This window comes from Dermochelys coriacea, chromosome 2 (assembly GCF_009764565.3).
Source record: "Dermochelys coriacea isolate rDerCor1 chromosome 2, rDerCor1.pri.v4, whole genome shotgun sequence".
Classification (NCBI taxonomy): Eukaryota; Metazoa; Chordata; order Testudines; family Dermochelyidae; genus Dermochelys; species Dermochelys coriacea.
Genome location: NC_050069.1, coordinates 176,172,649 through 176,185,453, shown reverse-complemented (window position 1 = coordinate 176,185,453; position 12,805 = coordinate 176,172,649). Strand labels below are relative to the sequence as shown.

Below are 12,805 nucleotides of genomic sequence, written 5' to 3'. Positions count from 1 at the left end.
CTACTGCCAGTCCTCATCTAGCCCCCACACTATCGCAGATTGCAGTATGTACCAGTCATCATTGGCAAGGAGGGTTTGGACCTGCTGCTTTTGCCTAACCTTGGGCTGCCCCTCTGCAATCCCAGTACCTGCTTTAGGCCTTCAGCAAGGCATGCAGGCTGGGGGCTTTCCAGCCTGGTGCTCCCCAGCTCCTTTGGCCTTTCCCCAGCCCTACTTCACTCTGAGTACCCTGGTGAGCTCCCACGCAGCCAGGCCCATCTCTCTCCACAGCTAGAGAGAGAGACTGCCTGAGTGCCTGGCTCACAGCCTTTTATAAGGCCTGGTGTGGCCTGATGGGGGCGTGGCCCCAGCTATGGCTGCCTTCCCTGTGCCATCTCAGATTAACGTGACTCATTTGGGGCCCTGATCCTGCAGTGAGATATGTACAGACAAACCCAACTGCAGGATCAGGGCTTGTCGATGTTTCCGTGAGATACAAATAATCAATACTGAACATGTTGGCTTGCATGGTGACACAAATACGTCTTTAAAATGTTTTCACGTCTGTATGGTATCATAAGAATATAAGAATGACCATACTGGGTCAGACCAGAGGTCCATCTAACCCAGTATCCTGTCTACTAACAGTGGCCAATGCCAGGTGCCCCAGGGGAATGAACAGAACAGGTAATCATCAAGTGATCTATCCCCTGTTGCCCATTCCCAGCTTCTGACAAACAGAGGTTAGGGATACAATTCCTGCCCATCCTGGCTAATAGCCATTGATGGCCCTATCCTCCATGAACTTATCTAGTTCTTTTTTGAACCCTGTTATAGTCTACATTCACACAAACAGTACATCTCTCTGAATGTGTGATCAGTGAAATAAACACAACTGCATGTATTTCAAATGTGTGATACCCCAGAAATATGCACACTTACACTTGCATATCTGGCAGTTTCGTACCGTTAACTACAGTGAATAGAGGCATGGAATTTTCACATTTCCAGGTGGCAATTGGTTATTTCTATGTGTTCACTTAGAACCTAATCCAAAGCCCATTGAAATCGATGGAAAGATTGCTGTTGATTTCAGTGGGATTTGTATCAAGCCTTAAGGTTGTATGTCATATCTGCTAGCCAAACACATTTTTGAAACACTGGAACTGATTTCCTTATCCGATTTCCTTATCCTAGAGTGCCTATCGAGTCTTCACCAACAGCACCTGCTTGAAGCACATGATTCTAAAGATCCGCAGAGATGCTCGGAATTTTGAGCGCTATCAGCACAACAGGGACCTGGTAAATTTTATCAACATGTTTGCTGACACCCGACTGGAACTTCCACGGGGTTGGGAGATCAAAACAGATCAACAGGGCAAGGTGAGAGCGTCAGTACAATTAATCACTGGGTGAATTTCCACATCCTGCCAATCTCACACAAGGCTAGATGATTGTGAAAGGCTTCTTGTGAACTTAAAATTTGTGACTATCTGGTTTGTACATCAGTGAGCACACAGAATTATTCCTGACAATAAAACCTTTGTCTTAGGTTTAGCCCCTAGAAATGTCATTCTCTATGCTATCTTCTGTCATCACACAAGGAGACTAAGAAGTGTGGTCTGATTTGTGCTAGCATCCAGTATTGTATAATGCTATACCAGGCATTGTTAATCTTGCACCAACTGCCACCTCCCAGCCCCCCACTAATCAAACACTATTAAGATTTATAATATTTGACTTAATAATGCTGACTAGAAACACTCTGTCTGAATACCTCTGCCTCATACTTTGGGAGCGTTTAGATTTAGAGCCACGTCTCAGCTGCATGAACTGATTCTCCTCTTACTTTCAGCAGTTTTGCAGCCCTGTGACTCCACTGATTTCAGAAGAGTTATATCTGATTTATGCCAGTGTAACTGAGAGGAGAAAGGGGCCCTGTGACTCCAGACTCAATAATGGGAATAACCAAAACATAGTCCAAACACCCACAAATGAGGTTGCATGTGGTATGAAGGCAGAACTTTCCCCTAGTTTTCCAGGTGCAAGGCTAAGGAGTTAACAGAATAAGGCTTGATTTTGAGGGGCTAAGTTGAAGCTCATTAGAAGTTGCGAGCACTCAGCCCTTCTTGTCATCAGGCCCCTCATGTCTAGCTGTTGGTTGTCCATTTAAAAAGAAGTGATGCTGAAATCTAATGGTCAAGTCCTGTGTGATACTGAGCACCATCAACATCCACTGACTTTGCTGGTAATTAAGGGTGCCAGCACCTGGCAGGAGGCACTCAGCACCTTGTAGAATCAGGCCCATAGAGCATAATCAGTATACTCACAACTAGAGTTGTGCATTGCACCTAAAAATGAAGGACAAGCTCCAAAAGGGAACTGGCTGGTTTTAAATTATGGTGATACCAGTTTGAATCAATTTCAAGGAATTTGGCAAATTAGTGTGGTAGAAATGAGTTACTATAGGAATACAAGGTATATTGGACTAATAACTCATTAAGCTGTAAATTGTGAACGATCATGATTGCAAAATGTGGCACATATGATACGCACTATTCCCTGCTCAGTTTGTATGCTGCTTTCTCATCGCTCAACTCTTTCACCATGTTAGCTTTCTGCTTATGAATATACAGTATTCTTTTTATTACAGTCCTTCTTTGTTGACCACAACAGCCGTGCTACCACTTTCATCGATCCCAGGATCCCACTTCAAAATGGCCGTCTCCCTAATCATCTGACTCACAGGCAGCATCTCCAGCGACTTCGCAGCTACAGTGCTGGAGAGGTAATTATAGCATTAAGACCCTTTCCTAAATATATGGTATATCTGCTAGGGAAGTGGTTCTGAACTGGGGGTACACAGAGATCTTCCAGAGGGCACATCAACTCATCTAGATCTTTATCAAGTTGTACAACGGCTACATAAAAAGCACTAGCAAAATCAGTACAAACTAAAATTTCATACAGACGATGACTTGTTTATACTGCTCTCTATACTACACACTGACATGTAAGTACAATATTTATATTCCAATGGATTCATTTTATAATGATGTGGTAAAATGAGAAAGTAAGCAATTTTTCAAGTGTGCTGTGACATTTCTGTATTTTTATGTCTGATTTTGTAAGCAAGTAGTTTTTCAGTGAGGTGAAACTTAGGGTACACAAGACAAATCAGACTCCTGAAAGGGGTACAGTAGTCTGGAAAGGTTGAGAGCCACTGTGCTAGGGCATGATGGTTCTTATTTTTAGCTTTTGACAAGCAGATGCAGCTTAAAAGCATTTGGAATTTCACCCCAGTAATCCCATTTGGCCAAAGAAAAATCTAAACCCTCATATACTGTTCTCCTCCCAGCTCCTTAATATTAGTTTCCCTGAACCCTGAGTTCTCCTTTTCTCCTCACAAGTCTTCAGGCTATCAGCCCTATATCTGCCACTTCCTTGACACTGATTCTGCTGACCCACTCATTCATGAATTTGTCACTCATGCCTTGAACATTGAAACTCATTTCCCATGGCCTCCCAAAGTCACTTGTATCCAAATTCCAGTCTGTTCATAAAGCTACTACACACCTATGTCTTCAACCAGTATACCCAGAAGTACATCATTCTCAAGCTGAAAACCTCCTTTGCCTTTGAATCTGCTATGGACTCACCCACCATGTGTTCAAAGCCCTTTATGGCCATGCTCCCAATTACCTCTGTGATATCATCTCTTCCTATACTCTCAGTTGCTCTGTTTGTTCTGCCAATTATAGCTATTTTCCATCCCCCTACCCACATACTGTTCTTTCTCAGAAAATTATCCTGTGCTTCCACTGTCTCAGCTACTGTATGTAGCTCAGTCTGTTCACTTCCGTCTGGCATGTATTGGGCCTGATCCTCGACTGGGATAAATTGGAATAGCTCCATCTCCAGGAGAAGATAACAGCCATTCACCACTAATGATCGCCATTCACCACTCTTCATCGATTTCCTATACTCAGACACATTCTTATTGTAACATCCATCACTGTAACTTGACTGTGTTCTAAGATACCTGTAGGACATCCACAAAATGAAGTGACGCTTGACTGTGGAAGAGGAAGACTTGGGGGAAAAGAGAAGTACAATAAAGGCAAAGAAAGCTTGAGATCACATGATGCTGCCCTACCGTTGACAGCAGATGCATTTGGGATAGTGAAACAGAATGCAGACATGAGAGGAATAACAGCACCATTCTATCTGACACTTGTCTTTTGCACACTTTAAAATATCCCTTATATCTGAATGGTTTTAATAGATTGTTAACTATTAACTAACTTTGTGACTTTTTATCTTTCAAAAGATAGTGGCTTCATATTTCTTTCTTGCTAGAGTATTTATTGAATGGCCTGTCAATATCAGGCTGTAGACATTTGACCCTCTCTAATGCAAATCAACCAAATTGATAAGACAATGGAAATAGATTTTGAAGGAAGACTCAGTGTTTGAGGTTCTGGCCCAGGCTTTAATAAAATCAAGGCATCCAATTAAGGCCTGACAGTTCAGCAGCTCACTCTGACACTAGTATCTGATAAGATATTCTCCCTAGCATGTGTAGTAATGTATGCTGAGATGTGTTTCCATGCTGTTAGATTACTGATGATAGGCTTTATGATACTGAAATCATTTCAAATGATCTTTTCTCTGTTGCATGGAGATAATATTCCCCACTGCACAGTGTGGAGGGGATGACGGGAGCATAAATGCCACTCCAGGCCCAAATGATCATGGAGGCAGGGATGCTAAAGCACCAACATTTCTCTCCCACCTGCAGAACTGCACATGGTAGAGGCTTTTTAGGGTTGCAAGGGTGGAGGGGAGGAGGAACAAGTTGGGAGTGGATCACAGCCAAGGAAACAGCTGTTGTATTCATCATTCTCTCCCAGAAAACCAGCAGAAAAATTCCTAGGGGAGTTAATATTGACCCTATCAATATTAACTCCAGCAGGATCATGCTGTGCCATCCAGCCCCCTTGGAGAGGCTGTTTTGCACTAGTGCGTGAGACTGGAGGCAACAACATCACTGCTCTCGGGGTATGAGTACTGGCAGGGGAGAGAGAGAACTGGAAGGTTGTGTGGATTTTCCCATCATGAGTGAAGAACAACATTTTTCTCAAATGTTCACATAAATTTGTTAATGAATTTGCTTCTGTCATGCCTACTACCCTGACTTAGCGATCAATTTCTGCCAGCACCATAGCACTGAATTTTAGTATTTGCAGTGTTGTTGTAGCCGTGTTGGTGCCAGGATATTAGAGAGACAAACTGGGTGAGATAATATCTTTAATTGGACCAACTTCTTTTGGTGAAAGAGACAAGCTTTTGAGCAACACAGAGCTGAAGTAAACCTGAAGAAGGGGTCTGTGTCACTCGAAAGCTTGTCTCTTTCCCCAGCAGAAGATGGTCCAATAAAAGATACTCCCTCACCCACCTTCTATCTATAATTGAATTTTGCTGCCACAGCTGGTTCACAAAAAGCAAATATGAAAGTTGTGCATACAGTAATTCATGCTAGTGGAAGCATTTGCCCTGGAAGTGCTTCCACATTCATCCAACCAGAGAACAGAAACAATGGCATATAACTTACTTGCCAACCCTAACAAACACGTGCAGCTCATATATCAAGGACTGGCAGAGAACTGTGCACTATAAATCCATAAAGTTGTTTAAGAAAAAGAGACAGAGGAAAAAAACAGATGAAACAGTCTAATACTGTTAAATAATGAGAATACTGTTGAATAATTAACACACTTGAGGAAATTGCAAACTACTCCTAGGTCCTGATGCCCAGTGGAAAGACTCCCTTTGACTTTTGTGGGCTTTGGGTCAGGCTCTAAAAGCCCACCCTTTACAGAGCAGAAGACTCTAGCACCAAAACAAATTTACCAAGACCAAAAGGTTTCATACCACGATAGCTATTGTTAATATGAATGGGATATGTTTTTGTCCTATAAATCATGCCCATGGGGAAATCCCAGAGACTCACTTAGGTTTGAGAGAGGAAAAACATGTCAAAACACGCTTCCCTCTGGCCACTTGCCAGCTGCTTGAAGTTCCGCTGGCTCCTCTGCTGAGCAGCAAGGAGAGCCCTCTAAACAGCAGGAGAGAAGCAAACTGGAGATTTTAAAGATCTGTCAGCATCAATTAAATAAATCAACTGTTTCTCATCCTCCTCCTCAACTTAATGAAGGGCAATTATGGTCTTTGCACTGAAAGTAAAGGATAGGGATATAATTAATGCCAGTCAGCGTGACTTTATGGAAAATAGGTCTTGTCAAACAGTTCTGATTTCATTCTTTGATGTGATTAGACGTTTGATTAATGTAACTGCATAGAGCTAATACACTTAGAATTTTGAAAGGCATTTGACTTCATACCACACAACATTCTGATTAAAATATTAGCGCTATACAATATCAATAAAACACACATAACATGGATTAAGAACTGGCTAAAAATGACAGATCTCAAAAAGTAGTTGTCTGTTGGGAATCATCATTGAATGGAGGAAGGATGTTCTAATGGGCCTCCTTGGGGATCAGTACTAGGCCCACAGCTGTTCAACATTTTCATCAGTGATGTGGAAGTAAATATAAAATCACTGCTGATAAAACATGTGGATAACACAAAGATTGGCAGAGTGGTATATAATGATGCGGACTGAGTAGTCCTACAGAACGATCAGGATCACATAGCAAGCTGGGTCCATTCAAGCAAAATGCATTTTAATGCAGCCAAATGGAAAGTTATACAACTAGGAACAAGGAGTGCAGGCCATACCTACAGAATGGGGGACTATATCTAAAAAAACAGTGACTCTGAAAAAGGATTTAGGGTAATAGTGGAAAAGCAACTGAACATGAGCTCCCAGTGCGATGCTTTGGCAAAGCGGGCTAAGTTGATCCTTAGATGTATAAGCAGGGGAGTAGTGAATGGGGAGGTGATTTTACTTCTGTATTTGGTGCTGCTGAAACAGATACTGGTGTACAGTTCAGGTGTCCACATTTTTAAAATGATGTTGAAAAATTGGAAATGGTGCAGAAAAGAGCCACAAAAATTATTTGCGAGCTGGAGAAAATGCCTTCCAGTAAAAGTTTAACAGCCTGCAAGGTTCAGTATAGTTGCCCTTGAATCAACACCTCACATTTTAACATCTCAAATGTACTTCTAAGTTAAGCCTCCCTTATGAGATTGGAATATACAAATATGACTTCCTGATTAAGTCAGCTTTCTTCACCTTCACATGTAAAAAGCATTCTCTGGAAAAAGTGGAGATAATAATTATACAGCTTTTATTGATGGGTCACTATTGTTTCTAAGCTCTTCTATACAAAGCCGTACCACAACTGCCAACTGACAGACCTTTCCAAAATGCACTTTCCTCCTTAATCTGTGCCTCATATTTCATATAAAAACCTATTGTGAATATTCTGGAACACCTTCCTATTCCTATTCCATTCCATAAAATTGATTTACTCAAAAATTGTTCACTTATATTCCTGTTTTTCCATTGCAATGAAGTATCTTCCTAAATTAAAGACCCCTATAAAGGCTTTTGATGTCCACTTTTAAGTTTCTTGATCTTCAGTAGCATTATGTACTTTGTCCTGTAAAATTTTTACAATTTTGGGTGCAAGGGCATCCATTTCCCCCTTTCTGCAGAGTGAAAAGGTCAAGGCTAATCCCAGCTACCCTTTAAAAAAACTTAATAGGCCAGATACTCAGCCAGTGTAAATTGAAGTTCTGTTGAAGTCAACAGTTAAAGACTAGAGGACAATCTATGTCTAGAATGCTGCTACACCTCCAGAAATCAAAACAGATCAGTATCAATGGTGAAGTGTCACCATTCTCTCCAGTTGGCTTCCCTTCTGGAATGGCCACTGCCATTGTATGGTGACAGGGCATACTAGATCTTATAAATTTACCTTAAAAACAACAGGTAGGAATTTGAGCCAAAACCAGTGGCCACGCATGGTGGAGAGGCAGTGGAGGGAGTAGCTGGATTTTGCCAGCTATTATTTTGTGAAATATGGCCTTAATGATGCTTTTGATGGCAGTGATTGTTATCAGCTTGTCTACACTGGCTGTTTTTTTCAACAGTTGGAAAAAATCCAGGGCAAAGCATAGCTGACAGTCACTGTCAACAGTGGGTCATTTTCCTGATGTAGACAAGGCCCAAACCAGGGACAGTGTTGGACACGTACTGCTTCTGTTTGGGTGAACAGAAGCCATGCATACGCATGCCTCTTACATATATTCTTGTTAAATTACTCATATTCACTTCTGGGGATTATTACCCCTTTTTGTTCTGATATATCTTTTCCTCATGTTATTACAACAATAATTTCCACCCCAGTGTGCCAAATGAATATTTTAGGGCCAAATTAAACAAAAGTGTCCTTAAATTTTTTTACTCCAAAAATTGCACAAATAGCTGTTTCTACCTGAATGTGGCATTTGCATATGAAAATCTAATAACTGAATGCACAGGCCTGTTCTACACTTAAAAAATTTGACTTGCATAGCAAGGTTGATTAGTGATGTGACTTTTTACTAATACTATTATGCCTGTAAAACATGCAGTTTTACTGATATAAGGCACTTTATGAGGCACTGGTATAAGGCACTTGTAGTTTATATATCTTTGTCAGACTGGAATAAGTTATACACCTCTATGAACACATTTATACCAGTATAACTGCATTGACACTGGGGAAGGAAGGAATTGCTGCTCTAACTATGCTGGCATAAAGAGGTAAAATTGTATAGTGTAGACAAGGACATAGTGTGCATCCCTTTGCAAACCCAGAATTATATGCCTCTTTGAAGCTGAACAAAAACTTGACCATCAGAGTGCAAAGCCATTCCTTTTTCATGAAAACTTGTGCCTAAATTATTTCTATGGTATTAATATGCATGTTGTTGATTCCATGTGTAATTTTTCTAGACAGGGATATGCAGCATATATCACAGCTTTAGAATATGATGTTGAAAACTTTTTTTACATAACAGTAAAAAAAAAAAAATCCCTAAACCGAGTCAGTCAATCTCAGGACTCTGGAATAAAGTCGTAGAAGTAAAAAGACATAACATTTTTTATTGACTAATATGTAGCTAAATGTCTAGTTACAACATTTCTTTCTTTCCTTCTTTCATTCTAGGCATCAGAAGTCTCTCGGAATAGAGGCGTTTCTCTGTTGACCAGACCAGGCAACAGCCTAGTAACAGCAATTCGAAACCAGCACCATTATGAGTCATTACCTCTGGGTAAGTAGGGCTATTTTTTTTTTCTAGTGGGGCTTCTCGGTAACTGGTTTAGGACCATTCAACAGTCATATCCCTTATCTAGCTCTCTACCAACTCTTCCTTAATGAGGAGCCAGGGAATATTATAGTGATGGTGATCATAGTGTATTACTGTGTGCTTTATTCTGTATGCTGTATTATCATGATTTGATGAGTAATTTTCAATAGCACAGTTGTCATCATCTCCAAAAGTGTCACTTGTTGCTAGAGTAAAGAAAAGCCTCTGTGGTCTTTATCTATTCCAGCTTACAATGACAAGATTGTTTCATTTCTACGCCAACCAAACATTTTTGAGATGCTGCAGGAGCGTCAGCCAAGCTTGGGCAGGAACCATGCACTCAGGTATTGATCTGTTTCAAGTTACTGTAAACAGTCTCTTTAATCCTGTCCCCTACTGGCTTTGGAGCCAGCAGATAGGGTGTTCCATGGGGCCTGGAAAGAAAGAAATCCTCTCCCTCTAGGCCACAGGGTCATCGTTATACCACTCCATGGCCATTGCTGCAGCCAGGAAGTAGGAATTCATGATGCTGATGCTTCTGCACTACATGCTCTGTAAGGGCACTGGCCGTAGATCTGTATAGCAGTGGATCCACTGGCCTCACTCCCACTTCTCCTTACCTGCCCTACCATTCAAACTCTGCTACAGGGATATCCAAGGAGCTATCTTGGAGTGTGGAGTCCTTTGCATGGACTTCTCATATTCAACTCTAACTCACAGCAGAAGAGAAGGGGGAGCAGGATTGACCCCATAATGCTAATAAAATCAACTGTCAAATAACTCTATGTTTTGTCATTCACATTAATATAGAGCAATAAGAACAAAAGGTCAGTGGGGAAGTCAATGGCTTCAAAGACAGTTGGGTGCTTTGAAAATTTCACCTTTTCTGTGCACAGTATAAACGTGTAGACCCAGTTCCTTCACTATGGATGAGGAGTGTACAGTACAGCTCAGCATTGCCCCAATCTTGAACCTGCTCTTACTATGATGGTCCCCATGGTAAACTACCAACATATCAGAGAGCAGCTGCCAGTGCCCCCCAGGAGCCCAGAACAGCCCCTGGGATCAGTGGGACACAGGGAAGTCCAGCCACTCCCCCTTTGCATGAATCACATCTCCAAAGTCAGTATGGGATCCTCTAAGGGTATGTCTAGACTGCAATTAAAAACCATGGCTGGCCCATGCCAGTTGACTTGAGCTTGTGGGGCTCAGGCTGTGGGGCTGTTTCACTGCAGTGTAGACTTCTTGGCTTGGGCTGCAGCCTGAGGTCTGGGATTCTCTGACCTCGCAGCGTCCTAGAACCTGCAGGAGTCCCCTGTCCTGAGGTGAACCTGTTACCCCACACAATGGATTTTGGGATGTCCCTATAATAATCTGCCTATCAGCCTCATAATCTGTTCTTCACAAGGTATGAATTTCCAGGGTTGTTAAGGAAACACTAAAGGACACGGATATAACCTTCCGATAAAGTGATTGACACAGGCAGTATATCTTCCAAAACAAAGCGTCTTTTTATTAAAGTAACTAAAAATCCCTTATATAGTCTAATCTAAAAATTCTAAATAAGACACAATCCCTTATTGCGAATTAAAAGAGCATTCAAACCACAATAGTATACAGTTTAAATGATTCTAAGAGAAGCGCTTTGCTACAAATGGCCAGTTTGTAACAAATCTCTGGCTGCAGTTTTTAAATTATACTTTAAGTTTTACATAAGTAAAATACAATTAAAACATACACACACATTTCAAGCATACACATATTAAGTACTATGCTACACTAAAAATTGTATTTAAAAACTGGCAGGCTTACCTTATAAATTCTTCAGTATTCTTCTTTAGTCACTGTTGCTGCTCAGCTCTGCTACTGTTGCAGTTTATTCTCAGTCAACTCCTGTGATGGATTGTCACCTTTGGGGTGCAGTCTGTGAGCTGTGGGAACCTCTGTGGGCTCTAAAACCCCGAAGCTGGGCAGGCCTCTTTCACACTGCTTGTTGGAGATTCAGCCAGCCTCACCAGAACCTGTTATTACCCAACATGACGGTAGGTGGCTGACAACAGGTCCCACTGAGTTACCTGAGTGCTTTACCTAAGCCACTCAAGGACATACAGCCAATTTCCCAGCTCCCCCACTTTGCACCCCTGCTGGAATATAAACTCAGAATTATACCATTTTACACTGCACGGGGATCTGTACAATGTAAGCTCATTAATATAGTTTTCCTTCCCCTCGATGTACGAAAGATATGCACAACAAGCTTGTGTTAACCAAGCTGAGACTTTCTCCCCAACACTTCACTCAAAATACACTAGTTAAGATAAAGCATAAAGCAAGTTTATTAACTACAGAAAGATAGATTTTAAGTGATTATATGTGATAGCAAACAGATCAAAGCAGATTACCTCGCAAATAAACAAAAATGCAAACTATCATAATATGCTCATTAGGATTTGAATTAGCAATTTCTCACCCTGACTGATGATACAAGCAGTCTGCCAAGTTTCCATACACAGGCTAGAAATCCCTTTAGCCTGGGACCAGCACTTCCTCCAGTTCAATCTTTGCTCCTCAGCTTTTCCAGGAGTTCTCTTGGGTGGGGAGAGAGGCCCCAAGATGATGTCACTCCCTGCCTTATATAGCTTTTCCATATGTCAGGAACCCTTTGTTCCAAACTCAGTTCCCAAACTCAGCGCTTGTGGAAAACTACAGGTACCAAAATGGAGTTATGTGGTCTGGTCACATGCCCTTGCATGCCTTGCTGAGTCATAGAAACCATTACTTACAGGCTGGCTGAAACGTTCCCAGGAAGGCTCACCAAGTGGGGGATAAGCTTCTCCTAAGGCCTGTTGTTTCCCCTAATGGCCCATTTCTCTGCATAGACCCTTCACAACTAGCTGTCTAGACTGGAAGCATTTTGCCTAGTGGGTGTCACCCACTTGTAACTACATTCGAAATACAGATACATAGTCAATATTCATAACTTCAGATACAAAAATGATACATGCATATGAATAGGATAATCATATTAAGTCAGGGGTTCACAACCTTTCAGAAGTGGTGTGCCAAGTCTTCGTTTAGTCTCTTTAATTTAAGGTTTCACGTGCCGGTAATACATTTTAATGTTTTTAGAAGATCTCTCTCCCTATAAAAGTCTATATATTATATAACTAAACTATACTAAACATAGAATTAATGTTTAAGAAGCTTCATTTAAAATTAAATTAAAATGTTGATCTTATGCCTCCGGCCCGCTCAGCCCACTGCTGGTCTGGGGTTCTGTTCACCTAGGCCAGCAGTGGGCTGAGTGGGGCCTGTGGCTGGGACCCCGGCTGGCAAGGGGCAGGCAGCCAGAACCCCAGACTGGCAGCCCGGGACTTCAGACCGGCAGTGGGCTGAGCGGCTCAGCCTGCTGCCACTCAGGGGTTCCATCCGCTGGCTCCTGCCATCCGGGATCCCGGCTGCTGGACCCACTCAGCCCACTTCTGGTCTGGGGTCC

General features: G+C 41.8%; 1 protein-coding gene across 3 annotated transcripts in view; it reads left to right on the top strand.

The window, feature by feature from the left end:
* The window catches only part of HECW1 (HECT, C2 and WW domain containing E3 ubiquitin protein ligase 1), a 354,103-nt gene that overhangs the window by 275,021 nt on the left and 66,277 nt on the right, over window positions 1-12,805 (top strand). For all 3 annotated transcript variants that reach the window (XM_038392643.2, XM_038392644.2, XM_043508692.1), the window contains 4 exons: window positions 1,177-1,362; window positions 2,633-2,767; window positions 9,168-9,273; window positions 9,557-9,653. In XM_038392643.2, the coding sequence (XP_038248571.1) occupies window positions 1,177-1,362; window positions 2,633-2,767; window positions 9,168-9,273; window positions 9,557-9,653 (524 nt within the window). The remainder of the gene's footprint in view (window positions 1-1,176; window positions 1,363-2,632; window positions 2,768-9,167; window positions 9,274-9,556; window positions 9,654-12,805) is intronic.